Here is a 20,932-nt window from a genome sequence, read left to right as displayed (position 1 = left end):
AATTTTCAATATTAAAATATTTCAAGTATTTTATTCAATATTAGTTCTTGCACTTTCAACACTTTGGCATTAGTCTTAAACCTTTTTTCTTTTTCTTTTAAAAATCTTTCAAAGATATTATTTGTTCATTATTTTTCATATATATTTACTTTTCAAGGGAATATGATGTATAATTTAACCTAAGATGGAAAGGGATGATAATTTAAGGTTCTCTTTTAGTAGAGAAAAGTGTAATTTGATCTGAAAATGATTTTACGTCGTATTTTTTTTCTTCCCTTTTCATACTATTAGTATGTTGATTTTAAACCAAAATTGAATGTAATTAAATTTAAAAAAGATTGCTTTTTTAATCAATTGTGTAAATGTTGTTCATTTTTTATTTATTTTTGATGTCGAATTTGTATAGCTGTTTAAGTATAACGTGTCATTGTAAGTTGTACAAGTTACCTCAAAACATTTTTCCATTTCATAAATAAATAGTATTCTGAAATTTTAATAGTCTCTATGATTTGTTTTTTTGAAGGAATAAATTCATTGCATTTCATTAGCTAAAATATGCCAAATACATGTAGGTACATCATCAATAATATGGGGGCTAGGATTAGACAGGGCTGCCTGAGCTAACTCGTGAGCTACCCTATTTGCTTGCCTCCTGTTGAACTCAACATGAGAGTTCTGAAATCTATCCTCTAGCAGCTGTTTACAAGCAGTGATAATACACCCAAATTCACTACTATCATCTAAACTAGAATTGACACAATCAACAACTTTTTTACAATCAAGAACAAAGTCGACATTATCAAATTGTTGATTAGGGATCCAATCCAAGGCTGTATGCAAACCAACCGCCTCTCCCACCTCTACATCACAAAGAGGGGCAAACCATTCCGTTCTTGCAAGAACAAATGCACCATCATCATCTCTAAGGCACATACCCAATCCAACCCTGTTAAGAGAAGTAGAAAAGGATGCATCAATGTTGCATTTATACCTGCCAGGTGTCGGCTTCCTCCAACGATCTTCTTCTAGTAAGTGATTTGCATTTATACGTTGGGTGGTATTTTGGTTGTTGTTGCGAGCTCTAATGTCTTGGGCTGTTCTCCATTCTTCTAGTAAGTGATTTGCACGTTGAAACACCTGCACATTAGTTTCATTTTGCTACTGCCAAAGTTTCATGTTCCGGCTCTTCCAAAGACTCCACATAATTGTGGCCATAAGTTCACATTGACCTGAGGAAAAATTTTGCAAAAAAGTAAATATGAGAGCATGAATATTATAGTCTTGCCGGAGTACCCTGTCAATTGTGTCCCATAAATTCGCATCCCTCCGTACTTGAACATCTTTAGGACACTCAATAAGAATATGGATGTTGTCCTCATAATTGTTACTGCATTGAACACAATCAAGTGGACAAGAAACACCTCTACTACTTAGGCGAGCCCGTGTCGGAAAGCAACCACGGCACACACGCCAAAGAAAATTCTTTATTTTAGGAGGCACTTTTAATTTCCAAATAAGATTCCACCGGCCTTGTACATGCATATGAGAGTTATCAGCAATTTCTGACACACATATTTTATATGCACTTTTAACAGAATATTTACCACTTTTTTCCCCTTTCCAAATCATTTTATCTTCCGTAACAAGTGGCTGAAGCGGTGTGTCAAGGATAGCTTGGGCAGTGGGCGCATCAAACAAGCTACAAATAAGTGGCGCTTTCCACACCTTCAAATCTTGATCAATAAACTCACTTAAATTTACCTGCATCAAAGGCTCAAAAATTGGATTAGTTGTGGATAAAGACAAGCCATCCTTAAGCCAAGGGGCACCTAAAAATGGTATATTAACACCAGAGCCTATTCTCCACCGCGCACCTTGTTTCACCACAATTTTGGCACTAAAAATGCTTCTCCAAACATAGCTTGGATTATGCCCAATATTAGACCCGATGAAGTCGGAATTAGGAAAATATCTAGCCTTAAATAAACGGGAAACAAGACTAGACGAATCAGTTTGAAACCTCCAACCATGTTTGCCTAACATAGCCACATTAAAGGATGTCAAATCCTTAAACCCCATACCACCAAATTTTTTATGAACCGACAACCTTTCCCACGACATCCAATGTAGTCCTCTACGCAAATTACCACCATTACCCCACCAAAAAGCATTAATCATTTTTTCAATTGCATCGACTAATTTATTTGGCAGTAAAAAGACACTCATAATGTAAGATGGAATAGACTGTAATACCGATTTGATCATAACCTCTCTGCCGGCTTTTGTTAGACACTTGCTACTCCAACTATTAATTTTGTGCCATATACGGTCTTTGATATATCCGAAGGTTGCCTCCTTACTTCTACCCACCATGGATGGAAAACCAAGATACTTGCCTGTTCCCATCACTGCTCTGACACCTAAAATGTTGGTAATAGTATCCTTCAAGGGCGTTGAAACAACACTGCTAAAGAAAACTTCAGATTTTGGAAGACTAATAGCCTGTCCCGAAGCTAACTCGTAAGTATGAAGAATATTCTTCATAACCTGCGCTTCTTTCTCATCTGCCCTGAAAAATAAAAAATAATCATCTGCAAACAAAAGGTGAGAAATAGTAGGTGCATTAGTACATATAGATATGCCATGAAGATCTCCGCAACTTTCAGCTTTACGGATAAGAGCGGATAGACCCTCCGCACACAAGATAAATAAATAGGGCGACAACGGGTCTCCTTGTCGCAGTCCCCTGCCTGGTATGAACGGACCCACCATCTCATTGTTAACAATGACAGAATAATCAACAGTTTCAACACACGTCATAATCCAACGGACCCATTGCCTATCAAATCCCATTTGAATCATCACTTCCTTAAGGTAAAGCCAGTCAATTCTATCATAGGCCTTGCTGATGTCTAATTTAAGTGCAACATTTTTATCCCTTACTTTCTTGCTTACTTTCATATGATGTACCACTTCAATAGTAGTCTCTATGATAAAATCAAACAATAAACACATTGTACAAAAAAATAACATTAAGCCTATTTTTATAAAACCCGAGCAACGCACGGGTTAAATACCTAATTACATTAACTCCTACGTGGTTACTTGACTCTATTATTTCATAAATGCAATGCAGACTCGATCTAAATTAACTACTATAGTTATTACCTATTACTAATTATGACTCTAATTCTAATCTTAATCTTAAATTCCAAATTAAATGGACTCACTCTTACTATTTCAAAAAAAAAAAAAAAATTAAATGGACTCACTCTTACTGTTAAATGACCTAATCTTTATTTGACTCGATCTAATGACTGTAGTTATTATAACAACTTGTTTTTTTTCACTACGACTCTCTAAATATGCAATGCAACTAATTATGACCTAAAACTACGACTCTGAAATAAAAAAGAAAAACAAAATGTTAGTTCCTAAATTAGCAAAAGAAAAGAAAATAAAAATGGTTCGTACTAAATGGAAGCAATGAAAATAAACTAAATGCAAAAAAAAAAACAAACTATGTTTGTTACAACTAAGAAAATTAAATATATAATAAGCTAGACTCTAAAAAATAATATGACTAAACTAGGACTAAATATTTTTGGTATTTTTTATTTCTTTTTCTTTTTGAAACTGAAAAATAAAATGCGGAAAATAAATGACAGAAATTTAAATGACAAAAAAATAAAAACTGATATGAATAAGTAATTTGAATTATTTAGTCGAAAATATCAACAATCCCCGACAACGCCTCCAAAAACAAGATGGTCGAATTAGACAAATTTACCAAATCATTTACCAAGTAATAAAGGGTAACTAGAGTATCGTATCCACAGGGATTGTCGTTTCATCCAAACAATTCGCGTTACTTATTTGATTTAATAAAATATAAATAAAAGAGTTGAAGGATAGAAATTGCAATTTTTATCTGTTTTCAACAACACAGTATACCTGTTTTGGTTGCAGAAATATGAGCAGCGGTTAGGATTCTTCGAATCCCCTATTTATTTGTTGGAATTAAATAACATTCATGTTGCATTTAGTTATCTTAAGTATACTATCTAAGTGATGAGTCCGTTGGGACGTTTCTAACCTACTCAGTTCATTAAGTTGCACCTGCTGATCACACGGTGATCTTTACATGCGGGGTCTTACTCTCTCAAGATATTTCGATCTATCCATCCAATGTTGATTTGAACCTAGTAGTCACACGGTGATCCTTATATGTAGGGTCTTACTTCCTCAAAGGTAATTGAAACGTAAACTTAAATTGGCTTTCCAAAATTTCCAAAGGCAATGAAGGTCAGTGTTCCTATAGGGTTTTCCCATCTATGAATCTTAGGAATCTCATAGCACACTCTCCTTCTCGGTAGTTCTACACACGCATCCCTATCAGCTTCTACCTTACCAAGGATCGAGCAGAATGGTTCTACTAGGTTTGGCTTTAATCATGCAGTACTTATTTCCTCAATTAATAACTAGTTACATCATAGGTTTAGCAGATTATACTCAATATTAGTAATGTCTCCTCCTAAGTACTTACTACTAGGGTCAACTCACTTTCCGTATCTTTCATGTAGTTACTAACTAATTACTTCCTAGATAGACAGACATAAATATCAAGATATATGCATCAATATTAGGCCATGTCACAACCTAAGTGCCTAAACTAGAGTTGCTCTACAACACAAATAAATCTAACCTAATAAAACTAAATACCAAAGATAAAATATCTAAATAAATGACATTAAATTAAATAATTATCCAACAAAATAAATAGAGGTTCATCTTAGAACCCTACCCTAAAAAGATTTAGTTACTCATGGTAACTAAATGACTAATTACAAAAGAAATAAAACTTACTAGAATTCGCCTTCCTCTGGAACTGCTCTAGTTCTAAACGAGAAATTATGAATGAGGAAGGACGTATTTAAAGGAAAAGTTTCTACATGAACTTGGGCTAAAACCGTGGGCTTAAAGGTCAAAAACGTCACGAAATTGTGACTTTTTCCGCAAGACAGCATGCTCGGGGCGCACATACCATTCTCGAGGCGCATGTGCCTTCCAACCTAAACCGCCGACATGCACCTGGAGTGCCATTATATGCGCCAGGCACATGTGACTGGTTGCTCCATGCTACAGGCGCACGGTTTCATCCCCGCGGCGGATGGGCCTGACTTCCGGATGCCGAAGTGCCTGTTTCTTCGCCTTTTTAGGTGTTTGCTTCTATGTAAGTTGTCTTGGAAGTTGGGAACAAAATTCCCTCCTTTGTAAAGTCTTCTAATGCCTCTTGAATCTTCATTCTTCATCTTCCCAAGGACCACATACATCTTCAGATGTCTTTGCTTCGCCGATTTGCATGACTTCTTCGTGAAGTACATCAAAAACACCCTAAAATTGCTATGTTTCGGGAAGAACATAATTACAAACTCAAATATAGAAAACATTAGAAATGTCCTGAAATCATAGGCAATTGTTATAATACTCTGTTGTTGTGGTGGTAAAACCTACTAAAAACGACTGAAAAAACATGCTAAGAATAACGTAAACTTACATGTCATCACATATGTGAAGACTTGATATCTCATATTCATTTCCTTGTGAGATGTGGTAATCAGTATACTCACATTATAGTCTCTATGCATTACTATTTTCCCACTTCCAAGTAAAACACCGCAAATAATTTCATAATAATGACCTTATGTTTAATGGGGTCACACTATTAAGTTCCGCTTAATGTTTCATTAAATAGGTTAGCTAACTGCTATAGAGAATTTATCAATCTAAAACAAACTTTATAAAGAAATATCTTACATTATACTAAATAATCGTGAACAGTTTCTAAGTTTAAACATAAAAACATTGACCTCTAGAGCTTACACCAACAACATATCCCTAGCTAAATGAAATGATGCGATATTTAATTATAATAGAAAAAAATTACATTGGAGATTGTACACACTTGCACATATTGAAAATGAAGGATTAAAAAGTTAATTTGAAATTGCTCCCTAGATATATAAGAGATAATTTATTAGTAACGTGGTTATATAGTAACTAATTCCACATGTATTTTATATATGCTAACTTAAATATTGGCACATTTTTTCAATTTTCTATTACAATTTATGGTTTTTTAATTTTAACATATTTTGTTGTATATCATACGTTTTGATTTGATTTACTTTCATATTAGAAATAAAGGAGTCATGTGATTCTTGTGAATGTGATAAATTAATACCAATAAATATAGAAATATATAAAACAAAATTATTAAATTAATAAAATTAATTTTAAATGTTGATGTCTAAAGCATTAGGGAGGTCTGTACGGGCCAAAGGCCTTTTGAGAAAATAAATAATAAATAATCATTTAATCAAACACCATATGAGCGAAAGTGGGTCAATAATTGTTAAATACTTTCACTTCATTTTTATTTTTTATTTCTTATGTACATCCTTCCTATCAAAACGCTTCACATACATGAAATTGAAAATGAGCTATTAAATTTTATAGATTTTTATCAACCCTATAATAACTTAAATTAAACCATTTACAATTTCTTAACGTTAAAATCATACAGGTTTGGATAAGTTAATATATTAGGTATGAGATAATTTCTTCATTTATATCTCAAATCGGTGTATTAAATTGCCAATTGCATGTTTTTATATCTGTTTATGAACTAGATCATAGTGTCGAGTTACATAGCGTGTAAGCAAAGAAATATTCCTAGAGGATGAAAATCAACCTTTGGAATCCGAGATCTCGTTGTATCACACAATTACACCATTTGCAATTTCTTAACCCCAAAACCCTAGGAGCTCGGTGATGGTAAGAAATTAGGTATGAGATCGTTTCATCATTTATGTATCAAGTCTGTTTTAAATCACCAATTTCATGTTTTTCTATTGGTTTATGAAATTGAGTTTGTTGTCGAGTGCTAGAGTGTGAAAGCAAAGAAATATTCCAAGGGAAGGAAAATCAACCTTTGGGGTCCGCGTGCAGCACGCAATTACACCATTTGCAATTTCTTAACACCAAAACTTTTGGAGCACGACAATGATAAGAAATTAGGTATATACGAGACACTTTCTTCTTGGAGATTTTTCTTGCAATTTATATATTAATGATTAAATTTGAAGAAAAATATAGTCAAATATGTTGTCTAGATTTTGAAAAAATTGATGCACCCCAATGATCGTGAATATAAAATTGTACATACTTACCTATGATGTATTGATCTATAAGTTATCTGTAACTTAATCTCACTACGATGACTTTCAAAATATTTTTTGCTTTATGTACATTAAGATGTTACAATTTATGTTTTTCGTCATGAATGATTTGTGAATCAAGTTATATTGTACGATAATATAACATTTGATGCTTTGTTTGTGTAATAACCCATCTAATTCTTAACAGACTGCAGTATCAGTAATGCGTTATGGAAGAATCGTTTCAAAGAAATGGCATTAAGGTAATTGTTACACGTGTATATAAAGAGCCAAAGCCCTCATTCCATCTCATATTGTCCTTTTCCCTTTCACTTTTCAGAAATTAAATCCATCCTACTCTCCACTCTCGCTCATGTATCTCTCCCCAAGTCTATCATTCATCAAAAACTTGCCTAGTTCAACATACAAATTTCCCATCATGATCTTTGGAACCTTGGGTACAAATGCTAGCTTAATTTCATTCCCTCCGTTCACTCTTTCCCCACATGCCCGAACCCCATTTCTTATTACCTTAACCCCTACTTTCTTCCAAAATCATAAATCCAAGCTGCATGCTAAAAATTTCACCTCCAACCATCTCTTTGAACTAGTTGGAAGCTTCAATTTAAAATGGGTAGAAGAATCTTGTTAATGTTATAATTTTTAATGTATGCAGTACTTTATGTTTAACACCCGTCTAAATATTTTAGGCATTTTTATATGGGCGTTACAATTTGGTTTGGATAGAAAGGATTCGTGTTTAAAATTGAGAAAGATTGACATATTATAGGTGATTCCAAAGATTAACTATATGTTAATTAAGATGACATAATGAAATATCTTATGATATACACATCTTATTCGAAGATAATAAGGGTAATGATCTTTCAAATAATCATATTTACATTCAATTACTAAAAGATGTTTACATAGTTTGATATCAACAAAAACACTTATAACTAATAAGATATTGTTGGGTCTCGAGGGGAGCCCGGAAGATCACCAACATTGGTTTCAGAGCAGCCCCATAAGTGAGTTGGAAACCACACTTTTACCAAAGAGTAGTGATATTTGAACAACCATTTCATACAACTTTTGGTGACAACTTTTTTTCACTCTTTTCATTGGTTAAAAACAATGGAGAGAGAAAAAGGAAGAGAGAGAATAAGAGGATAATGTAAGTATGAGAGAGAAAGTTGTCAAAAAGTTGTTACAAAGTGGTTGTACAAATATCATTTCTCTTTACCAAAAACCATAAGACATTCGGTTTATGAGTCCTCTCACTTATAAGGTGCTCAACCTCCAATTTTCTAAGTAATGTGAGACTTCTAACTGGAAATTTTTACACGACAATCTCCCACCTCAAGTCTATTTCCACCACATCAACATGCTTATCCCTCAAGAAAAATCATTTCATCCACAAACTTTTGCACTTGTACCGTCGTTGAAATGTTCCACATCAGTGGGACTCGGCACCTAGACACCCTTGGTTGGGAATACTTTCGACACTGAGTTTATCAAACCCTTCGTTAAACCTCGACTCTGATATAGTTGTTGGGTCATGAGGGGATCCCGAGAGATCACCCACATTCGGCTTAGAGGAACCTTAAAAGTGAGTTGGACACCATACTTTAACCCAAAACCTCAGGCTATTAGGTTCTTGATCCTCTTTTGTATATAGTGATCAACCTTCACTTTTCTAAGTAATGTTGGACTTCTAATTCACACTTGCTACACAACATATATAAGTATGTAAATGTAAGCAATGAAGTATTTTGAATAACAATAGTTAAGAAAGTACTAGGAATTCCATATAGGTGTAATATGGTAGGTGTAACGCCCTCTTTGTTATTTAATTATTTTTCTTGAGATAGAGTCGAATTATATGATTTATTTAATTATGTGATATGTTGATATTTTATTGAGAGGCTTTATTTTATTATTTATTAGAATATATTTAGTGGAAGAATATATTTAGTGGGAGAATATATTTAGTGGAAGAATATATTTAGTGGGAGAATATATTTAGTGGAAAAATATAATTATTTAGAATAATGAGGCTTTGGGGCAGAATTGGAAATAAGGGAAAATAAGTAGGTTAACGATTTATATATAAAGAGGAGAGTCAGAGTTAGAAAATAAGGATTACGTACAAACTGTTTTTGGGAGAAAGAGGAGAAACCTAGAGAAAAGGAGAAACCTAGAGAAGAGGAGAAACCTAAAGAAGAGAAGAGTAAGAGAAGAGAAGTCTGAAGAATCCTTGCAATCAATCAATCTAAGGTAAGGGTGGGACTAACCTTCTTTAATCATACGTATATGGTTCTGAAATAGGGTTTAACATGTTTGTTGTTGTTTTATTTTGATGATTAGAGAAGTTAGGGTTTGAAAAGAAGATAGAGTTTTGAATTGCAATTTAATTGATGAATTATGCTCAGTTGATGATTTATGTTATGTTGTTGTTGATTTGTGGTTGGATTCATGATTATGAGTTGTGGTTGTTGATGATTGTTGTTGTTAATATCATATTATGAATTGGGTATGAATTATGTTGAGTTGTTGTTGTTGATTGTGATGATTTTGAATGAATGTGAAGTTTGAATAATATAAGTTGCTTTTCCTGATTTTTCTTATCTCTGCTCCGAATTTTGATATGAAAACTGGTATTGGTCGGTGCGGAATTGGTCTTAGGTGTAAACACGAAAGTTGTAGGTATGGATGTTAGCTTTCTAATGCCGTTAGTCTGACGTCAAAACGATTTATAGAACTTGAGTTATGATCAAATTACTGCACGTAGGTCACAGTGAATTTTTATGAATTTCAGTACAACTTTTCTCGAATTTTGAAATGAAAACTGGTATTGATCGGTGCAGAATTGGTTTTAGGTGTAAACACATAAGTTGTAGATATGGATGTTAGCTTTCTAATGACGTTGGTTTCACTTCAAAATGATTTATAGAACTTGACTTATGGTCAAATTACTGCACGTAGGTCATAGCGAAATTGCACAGTGACAACATTCTCTATTTCATGTTTTTGCGTTTTGTTCATATGTTTCTGTTTTGAATTGGTCTTTGGTATAAACATGAAAGTTGTTGATAATTGCGATATCTTTCCAGTAGCCTTGGTTTGACATGAAAATATGTTATGTATAATTTATTATGTTTTTACAAAGATGCATGATGAATTGTTGATGTTTGAATACGATGTTATATGATGAATTGTTGATGTTTGAATACGATGTTATATGATGTCTTAGTTGTTGAGTTGTTAAGATGTTAAGATGTTAAGATGCCAAGTTGTTAAGTTATTAAGATGTTAAGATGGCAAGTTGTTGAGTTGTTAAGATGTTAAGATGCCAAGTTGTTGAGTCTATTCATACAAACGACGATGGCTTAATCCCTGGAGCCTTGTGCTCAACAGCGACGAGGGCTCAAGCCCTGGAGCCTTGTGCTCAAAAGTGACGAGGGGTCAAGCCCTGGGAGCCATGTATGCTCAATGGAGAAGATGGCTTATGCCCTGAATGGTACCACATGCATGATGTCTTAGTTGTTGTTGCATTGTCGAAGTTAAAGAGTTGTTGTTGCATCGTCCTTGATGTCTAGTTGAAGTTGTGGATGTCGTAGTTGATCTATTGTCGTTGTTGTCAAGTTATCAATAAATTAAGGAGTTGAATTAAGAAGTATTATGAAGGAGTAACATAGTTAAATAAGTGTTATTTATGTTGTTAAATTCTGCTGATGAATTATATGCTTATTATTATTGAATGTGAAATCTCACCCTTTCTGCTTGGAAATGTTGCTCTTCGTATGAGTAACTTGCAAGTGATCGAGAATAAGTAGCTGTTGATTGCTGTCGTGAGTGGTTATCTCTCACTGTGTCTTTAGGTGCTCTGATACGTAACGAGATGGGAACTTTTGTGGCTATTTTCTATTCCTTACGTACTGCTTATGATTTTACATGACTATGATTTAGTTTTTGGATTATTACGAGATGTTTTGATGAGGCCTTCGTGCCAAGACTAATTATGTTGTTGAATTAAAATCCGCTGCGAAGTTTTTGAATAATTATGTTGACCAATTTATGAAGGATGAATTGTTATTTATTCCATTTATGAGTTTTAAGAAGTGTAGCATTCCGTTTATGTTGAATGACTCTGATTTATATGTGAAATTTTTATGTTGGGAAAACGGGGTGTTACAGTAAGTGTTTGATTAAAGTATATTTTTAAGTAATCTTGGATTTGATATTTTAAACGTTTTTCAACGCTTGAGAAGATTTCAAAAAAGTTTAATGTGGTGAAGTCCTTGAATTGATTTATCTAAATAATGCTAATATCAGTGTGTGTGTGTGTGCGCGCGCGCGCGTGTGTGTGTGTGCGCGCGCGCGTGTGTGTGAGACAAAAGATGGTAATAACATACCACAAACTTATCATGTTTCATTTAAACAAGCACTGGGCTATGTTCAATCTCCACAAACAATATTATTTTCCATTATGATACATAAAATTTAGGCTTAATTGCATGTTAGGTCCCTTATCTTTATTTTAGGTTTCAAGTTGGTCCCTTTTATTTTAAAAGTTTCAAGTTGGTCCCTTATGTTTTAAAAGTTTCCAGTTGGTATAAAATGTTACTCACATTGGAATAAGTTAGTCCCTATGTCACTTGACCATTTAAAGATTCGGGTTGACAATATGTGTGATTTAATTTAACTTATCTAGAATGTAAGTTTTTTTTTTATTAAACCCAATATCATGTCGTGGAAGGGACTAACTTATTCGAACGTGAGTAACATTTTGGACCAACTTGAAATCTTTAAAACGTAGGGGACCAACATTAAACTTTTAAAACATAAAGGACCAAATTAAAACCTAAAATAAACATAATGGATCAAACATGCAGTTAAGCCTAAAATTTATAATGTTGGGAAAGGTATTAACTATTGGTTTGGGAGGCACATCAAAAAATTTGATAAAGATGAAAAAGGTATGATTTTTATCTAAAAAATGCTAAACTATTTTATAATATTGTTACTCACTTGATAATAATAGTCAATATTCTTTCTATAGCATATGTTCAAACACATTATATTAATAATCAATAACCCAAAAAATATCATAAGTTTATCTTTTGAAAAAAAAGTTTGTTATCATCAAACTATAATGTAATTGGTCTTTTGCCTTACTATTTTTCTCCCTTTTTGATAATTGAATATTTTCATGAATAAAATAAACTTGCAAAAGAAGGAGTAATAATACTAATAAAATATTAAGTTATCGAGATTATGAATCATCTCTTTTTCTATATCAAATAGTTTATTTAGATGTACAATGACCTGTATTTAAGAACGGAGAGAGTATTAGTTTTCTTCTTCCCCAATCTTCATATCTCTTTTATCTTTGTAGAACACACTTTTTTTTATTTTTAATTTGATATTTGAATTGTTTTTTAATTCATAAATTATTTTATTTCATTCAAAAATTCATCTATGGTTATTTGTTAAAATTTTCAGATTAATCTTCATTTAAAATAATGATAAATTTTTATGGTAGTAAATTGTAAAAGGATTTAAAGATATATTTTAATGGATCTTACTGTTAAATTAATTTACAGCGTTCTGCAAAAAAATGCGAGCAAGTATACACAGTCAAAACAAGTAGTATAATAAAATCGTTAACACGATAATTGTTGATGTCACCTTCAATATTATTAAAAACTATACTACCTTAACATTAATATTATTTTAAAGAAAGAAATCTGATTTTTTTTAAAAATATCCATACTTAGAATTCACATTAAAAGGATTTTTTTTTATGATTCACATTAAAAGAATATTTTTTATGATTTAACAAACCTATGAAAATCAAATTGGAAATAAAAAACTTGTTTTTTAGAAAGATCAAACAGATTTGTGAATTGTTGAAAAAGAAAACAAATACAATGAACACTTACTAGATGCCTACTCAGCAAAAACTGTTTTCCAATTAGAAGTGATCGTGACAAGAAAGAAATCATAGCATTTCCATATAGGGAAAAACCTTATCTTTAATGTTTACCTTTTCAGGCGTATTTCTGACATACCCAATTCTCTAATGGGTTAATTTAGACTTTATGTTTTTGTGTTAGAATTAGTATAAAAAGGACCCCTTACTCCCCTAATGAGAGGCACAATTTCATAGTTAGAACAAATTACTTTTGATATTATTTGGTTTTCAGCTATTGTGTGTATTTCTGCATTCAGGTATAATTTCAAAGCTTAGTCTTTTTTACTTAATTTTTTATTATTTATTATTTATATTAATTATTTTTTGAATTTTGAATTTGAATTATTGTAATTAACTTTGTTTTTGTTCTTTTTTTTTATTGAACGTGTAATTGATAGGTTGATTTAAGTGCATCAAGTTAGGTTTTTTTTTTTTTGTTCTTTATGTTTGAATGGAGTTTTTATTTTTCATCATTTTTTGGGGATGATTCTACTGTTTGAAGTGATATTAAAACTCCCAGATGGTTTTTAATGATTTTTTTTCGAGGTGTTGTAGATGATTGTTTGATTTCTTAGGTGCCAACATAGTTTGGATGTCAGTAATTCTTAATGATGAATTTAAACTTTAAGTTTTTGCTTAAAAAAATTCACATAGGGGTGTGGATTTGTTTAATTATTTATTTAAATTTGAATAAAATATTGATACAATTTCTTTAGTTGGGATTGGTGTATGGTGCAAGCAAGACCTTGTTGGTTTTGAATTTTGATTAAGCTAAGTACGATTTATTTTTATAAAAACAAAAAACAAAAACAAAAAGTTATAATCTTTTATATTGTTGAATTTATTTACCATGAGAATAGCATGTACAGTTTTTCGAGTGTTGGATAAGCAGCATTTTTTTTACTATTGTCAATTTAGCATAATTTCTTTATTATGTTTAATTTTTTGTTTTAATCATGTTTTAGTTATGGTTTTTATGCTTTTATTCTTTAGCTTCAATATTTTGTAAATATCGGATTGATTGGTATGTCTAATCCTTTCATGGATGCTAGATGGTGAAAATGATGATGGATTTCTTGAGAACCCATACTAGTTTTTCTTTAGAAACTTTTTCTACATAAATTTTTTTATGAGTGAGTGGGAAATGCATTAAGCTTTATCGGTTTAAGAAAACCATATTAGTTATTAAGTATTTATTTTGAAGGCTTTTTGGGGACCATATAAATATTTGTAGAAATAGATTTTGTTTTATTGAAAACTAGGTGCCAACAAAGGCCACTTCAATATACTTTACGAGTATGAGTTTAATTGGATTGTCTTATGTAGAACTGTTGAGCATGAATGTCCACATTTGACATAGTAGTAAATTTGTAGTACATGCAACAATATGATGTTAATGCAACTTTTAAACTCTGTTTTAATGTTATATTCAATTATGATATGTTTGTACTGTTGGAATAATACCTTTGTAATTGTTAAAATTTACTTGTTTTGCCCACAAGGGAATGTCCTTATTGACTAACCCTTTATCTTTATTATTGTATGAACATTATATTATAATAGTGAGCACATGATCATTTCTACTATTTCAATATTCTTAAATGTTTTAAACATCCAGGGACTGCCAAATATTCTCGTTTCTCAAGGTTTTGTAGTAAAAATGGAAGAGAAACCCTCAAAGTCATTTGGTGAAGTTGCACTCAATCAAAAGCGAAAGAGGGATACCCAATGTGTTGAACATCTGACTGGAGTTTCGGCACCAACAAGTGTGGTTGTTAAACAAATGAAGTTGGTTGGAGATGTATGCAAATCAGATGACTCTTGTCCTGATATTTCCAAGTCATTGGTCAGTTATTATTTTAACTATAAGAAAAGTGGAATACCAAAACGTTTGATGTTCTATAAGAATGGTGAATGGGTTGACTATCCGGAGGATGTTGTTGACTTGGTTAAAAAAGATTTCAAAATCAAGAAGGCAGTTGTAGAGGTAGAGTTAGATGGCCAAGAGGTTGTGCTCGATTTTTTGCATATGTATAATGTGAATTTGAAAACATGTTTGCAACAACCCATTGCGTGGATTAATGAGGAAGGAAACCACTTTTTCCCTAAAATTTTTGTTGGTTCTGCTGAAGAACCCAATAATATAAGGGAGTAGGAGGGTGAAGAAAGTCCTAATAAGAAAGAATCACATGAGACAAAACTACATATATCCAATGAAATAAATGGGGTGGATGAATCCATGTTAAGAAAATATAGCCGAGAGTTTGATGATGCAACAAAGAATGTAAAAGTTGTTGGTCATGCTATGACTAACAAAATGGGGATTCGAAAGTTTGCTATAGATATTAACAAAGAGCCAGACATAGATTTAAATGATTATTCTGAATCTTTATATGAAAAATTGGATATGGATTCTGCACAGAAAATGTTTCTTACAGGAATGAGTTCCTTGGGCATTAGAAAGTCTGATATAGTTGAGATTTATCGCAGCTCAGGAAAGTCAATGCAAACACGGCTGCAGTTATTCGAAAAGCAGGTTGATATCACAAAAGGAGTTCGAGGGGAAGCTAATGTTCGCTATGCCTGGCTTGCTTGTTCTAAAGAGGAATTGTCATCAATTATGGAATATGGACTTAGTCACTATAAACTCTCTCCGTCCAAATGCTTATATGGTTTTGGTGTTCATCTTGCAGCTGTTACCCACCCTTTTGTCTGGTTAGTTATCATATGATCAACATTGAACTTCATACATTATTATTATCATTATCATTATTATTATTATTATTATTATTATTATTATTATTATTATTATTATTATTATTATTATTATTATTATCATCATCATCGTCATCATCATCATCATCATTATCATCATCATCTAATATGTTATCATAGATTATTTTGTTGGATTTCTCAAAGGATTTAGTTTTCCCATGTTCACAGTTCACCTTTTTGTGATGTTGACGGAAGTGGAATTAAGCATATGTTCCTATGTCGTGTCATAATGGGGAACATAGAGCTTCTTCGTCCTGGCAAGAAACAACTTCGTCCAAGTAGTTGCGAATATGATAATGGGGTGGATGACATTCAATGCCCAAAGTGTTATGTGGTGTGGAACATGAATATGAACACGCATATCTATCCCGAATTCGTTGTTAGCTTCAAGTCCCCTTTGGTTTTTGAAGGTAATGTAATGTTCCTTTAAAAAAAATTATGTCGTGTGTCAATGTTAGATATATGCTTTTTTATGAAAACATGCTTTGCATTTTAGCATTACATAATTATCACTGAAGCGTGAAAGAGTTAATCATTGACAAACCAATTGATATGTAACACTTTTCAACTTATTAAGTGCTTTACTCTAATTCGGAAAAACAATCATTTGTGTATGTTGCTAAGTTGTATGATTGATATTTCTTTCAACAACGGAAAAATCTTCTTGATCACGACACTTGATGTTTTTTTTTGATTTGAACAGGAAATGTTTGTTTAAATGAGAGTAAGAAAAAAGGGTATCGGCATTCTACAGTGGACACTGTAAGCTTTTTCATGAGTTTTGCTTCTTATGGTTTTCTAGTTTTCTATGTAAAAGACAATGCTATCACCAATTTTTTTTAACTGTTTTTAAAATCTAACAATGATTTATTTAGTGTACAACTTTCCATTCTAATAATTTTTATCTTCTGGTTTTAATACATTCATGTTAATATTTTGGGGCATTCATCTTTTGAGATTTATCTTTTAGTTTTTAATCCTATCCTCTTTTCCTTTATTGCCTTTATCCAAACAATTTTGGTTTGTGGTATGCCTCAGGTAAAAGCTACTAGTGTTTTTGGTAACATCAGAAGAACTCCAAGTACCGCTCGGCTACCTTTTCCGATTCCTTTTTCTGTGCTTTTATCTTCCCTGAGAAACATGGTTCCTTCCCATATTATGTTTCTTATCGATGCCCAATATGCGTTGTTGATGGTATGCAAATGATGTCCAATTTATGTCTATGTCTTAAATAGTAAAATATCACTAATGTATCATGTCGTGCTTGTGCAGTCGAATAAGATTTCACGTGATGATTTCATGTCAAAGTTGAGGTCGGTTGTTGGAAATGATGTACTGAAATCTGCAATATACAATGTTGTATCCAAGGTACAATTTTTTTTCTAGAAATATTTATTTGGATTGCTATATGTATTGATCTTATCTCGTTAAATATGTTATGCTTAAATTTTGGATTGTGTAATCATATGATCTATCTCTTGCAATTTGATTATGCCTCCTAATGTTTAGTTGGCTTCATGCAGAGACCACCAAGTGGTGGATCAAATGTCTTAAACGTTAAGCAAGGGTGAGGCTTTAAACAGAGGAGCCAAAGATCTTACACATGGAGTTAACTATTGTCAACATGGAGTTCTGATATTGTTTTCTTGTAGGAGATTTTTTTTTGTAATTTCATTTTATCATCTAATTTCCAGTTTCGATCTGGAATTATAGTACATGTTTGATTTGGGAGCTTATAAAGGTTTATTTTGAAATGTTTGGTGATTATATGTACTCAAACCTGTGTTCTAAGATTTGGGTGCCTTAAGACTAACCTAAAATTTGGGCCCTAAGTAATAAGAAATTTTAAAAAAAAAAAATTAATTCCTAAAGTGAATTCCTACGAGAATATCCAACTCCTCGTACAAGACAACGCCTACAAGAATTTCTAGATCCAAAAATCATTAACAATTGTTTTTACATCAATATGTTCTATGATATCTTTCTCAATACATAAAATGGCTAGAGCATATAACTTTTCTTGCGACATTGACAAATTGAAATAGTTTTTGAACAATTTTAACTTAAAAAAATCTCTTTGCAGATGCAGCAGTCGCTGACATAATTATGAGAATTCAATAAGCAATTGAAACATTTGAATAAAATTTGCGGCTTTAAAAAAACTCAAAAATTTAAAATTGTCTATGGAAAAGTAAGAATATGAAAAATGCCTAGAAAGATTGTCTATAGGAAATGTGATATTCAATTTCCCAATAGGTCCTTTTTGTTTTTTTATTAAAACGTATCTCATTTTAGCATCAAGAATACCCCAACTTTTAGGATAATAGATATCTAAAGGTGAGATGAAATGGTCATCGATGCCATCAATATTTGAGACATCAAGAGCACTATCATGGTCATTTATGGGATTGTTATCATTCAATTTTTTATTAAATTGTTCAAGATTATCTTCTTCTATGTGAAATACATCACTATTTGCAGGCTATTAGGCCCCTTTACAATATATATATATATATGACGTTAAGAAAAAAAAAAGCAAGATCCTTAAACAAAACAAATAAGAGAGTGACATGCTTAAGGTACAAAACATGTAATAGAGACAAACTTTTAAGGAAACAATATTTAGAATGATGAAAGTTGATGTAAATTAGTGAGGTGTGTGTAAATTATTTGTTAAAAGTTATAAAAATGAGTGTAAATAATCAAGTGGATGTAGGTTGCCAACTTGCACCTTAATAATTTTAGGTGGGTGTAACTTGCTAACTTGCACCTTAGTGTTTTGGGGTGGGAGTAAATTAGCAGCCCATACATACATACATATATATATATATATCAATTGTGCCCTTTTCTAATTTTATTAATTCTAACACTTGTTTAATTTTTTTCCTTCTTTTTTTACTAGAAGACAAAATTTTCAAAGTTAAAATATTTCAAGTATTTTATTCAATATTAGTTCTTGCACTTTCAACACTTTTGATATTGGTCCCTACACTATGGCATTAGTCCTTAAACCTTTTTTCCTTTTCTTTATAAAATCTTTCAATGATATTATTATGTTTTATTATTATTTGTTCATTATTTTTCACATATATTTACTTTTCAAGGGAAGATGATGTATATTTTAACCTAAGATGGAAAGGGAGGATAATTTAAGGTTCTCTTAGTAGAGAAAAGTGTAATTTGATCTGAAAATGATTTCACGTCGTATTTTTTTTTCCCTTTTCATACTATTATGTTTGCATATTTGTCATACTACTGACCACTATCATATTGCATGAATGATGGTGATTTAAACTTTAATGGTGATTCACCATTATTGAAGAATCGACATTGGTGAATGTTAGAGAAAGATGTGATACAATTAAAGCTTAACCGTTCTTTAAAAATGATTTTTATTTTATTTTTTATAATTTTTATAGGGGAATTTTTTTTTAGAATTATTCTCGATAAAAATAATGAACAAAACAATAATAAACATAATAATTATATATATATATATATATATATATATATATATATATATATAAAGGGTTCAGGGACCAATACCAAAGTGATGGGACCAATATTAAAAAGTGTTGAAGTGCATGGATGAATACCGAAACTTTGGAATATATTAATTATGAAAAATTTATCTTTTAGTGTGCCACAAGGTGTGTAATAATTGGTTCATGTGACAAACTGCTAGTTTTGCCTTTTCTTTAACATGGACTTAACAGAAGGATCAATTGCAATTTTCTTTACAAAGTGCAGGGACCTGTTGGAACAAAATGAGTTTAACAATGCCTCTTATGTTTTGATGATAACAAGGTATTAAAAAGTTCAATTGAATATGCTAATATTTGTTCAAATGTGCAAGACCTTAAACTAAAATTTATATATCTTAAAGCAAAGTATTGGTTCTGGAAGAATAAATTAGAGCAAAGGAATTTTCAAGGGAAGCTTAGTTGCAGGTCAAAATTTGGAGAAGTCAGAGTCTGAAGACCCTCCAGAAGCTAACTGTCAGAGTCTGAAGATCACTCAAAGTCTGAAAATTCATCAGAAGCTGAAGTGAAGAACCTGAAGTTAGTTATTAAGGATATTTGAAGACACAAATATGCAAAAGGAATAGAAGACTGAAGCAACGGATATTCTGAAGAATTAGAAGGCTTTGGATGTGTATCCAAAGAGAAAGGACAGTGAAGGACAATAGTACAATTGTACATCCACTACCTCCACTACTCCAATAATTCCTACGCATAGTACAAGCTACAGTTGTATCTATACTGGATTGAAATGGTTAATTCCCTATCAAGGAATAGTTTTCAAAGTATTCCCTCCTAGGACATTAACCATATCAAGCAACAAATCAATGTTTATTGATCAAGCTTTTACAACGACTTTTTGATTCGTTGGTGTAACGCCCTAAACCCCGAATGCAATAATCATGCGATTTAAATAATAAATATTCAAAAAGGATTTAGACGTCACGTCGTCATTCATTTCAAAACATACAAAGTTTCAGTTTCAAAAACATCGCAGTGGAAAATTTCAACAATCAACATATAAAATCTCAATAACATACAGTCATCCTCAAATACACCTAGTAACAAATCTCAAATGCCATAACAACGCTCAAAACATAAGTAATATCTCAACAATCATATAATAATCTCAACATAAATCAACGATAAAAGTAAGACTCAATCTCCTAGTCAGAGCCTGACACAACTAAACTCCAAAGCAGATAAAGGAGGAAGCTCCCGCTATCCGCAACAACTCACCAAGAGAAAAAACTACTTCTGCACACCGTCTACCCATTCGTAAGAATAAGGCAGGCGGTCAACCAAACGACCACTGGGGGTTAGTCCACAATTCATAGTTAAACATAATCAAATGAAAGTAAACAACATAATTTAAACTCAATTTATTACACAACTCAACAACATTCATAATCACCAAACATGCAACTATAATAACA

The 20,932-nt window shown here is 31.9% G+C and overlaps 2 protein-coding genes across 2 annotated transcripts; one reads left to right on the top strand and one right to left on the bottom strand.

Moving 5' to 3' along the window:
- Positions 1–531: 531 nt before the first annotated feature.
- LOC146899238 (uncharacterized) lies at positions 532–3,015 on the bottom strand. The gene is made up of 3 exons (XM_085736727.1): positions 1,294–3,015; positions 992–1,137; positions 532–946 (listed from the first exon to the last, which is right to left on the bottom strand). Exons 1-3 carry the CDS (start codon positions 3,013–3,015, stop codon positions 532–534), a joined length of 2,283 nt encoding a protein of 760 aa, XP_085592853.1.
- Positions 3,016–15,337: 12,322 nt separating this feature from the next.
- LOC146899237 (inactive poly [ADP-ribose] polymerase RCD1-like) lies at positions 15,338–17,546 on the top strand. Its single transcript, XM_085736726.1, has 6 exons — positions 15,338–15,915; positions 16,144–16,385; positions 16,679–16,737; positions 17,014–17,169; positions 17,248–17,343; positions 17,499–17,546. Exons 1-6 carry the CDS (start codon positions 15,440–15,442, stop codon positions 17,544–17,546), a joined length of 1,077 nt encoding a protein of 358 aa, XP_085592852.1. The 5' UTR covers positions 15,338–15,439.
- The last annotated feature ends 3,386 nt before the right edge of the window (positions 17,547–20,932 follow it).

The sequence above is a fragment of the Medicago sativa genome, chromosome 8, assembly GCF_051527215.1.
Source record: "Medicago sativa cultivar Bolivia chromosome 8, Bolivia_mono, whole genome shotgun sequence".
NCBI lineage: Eukaryota > Viridiplantae > Streptophyta > Magnoliopsida > Fabales > Fabaceae > Medicago > Medicago sativa.
This window is presented reverse-complemented; position numbering and strand designations above follow the sequence as displayed.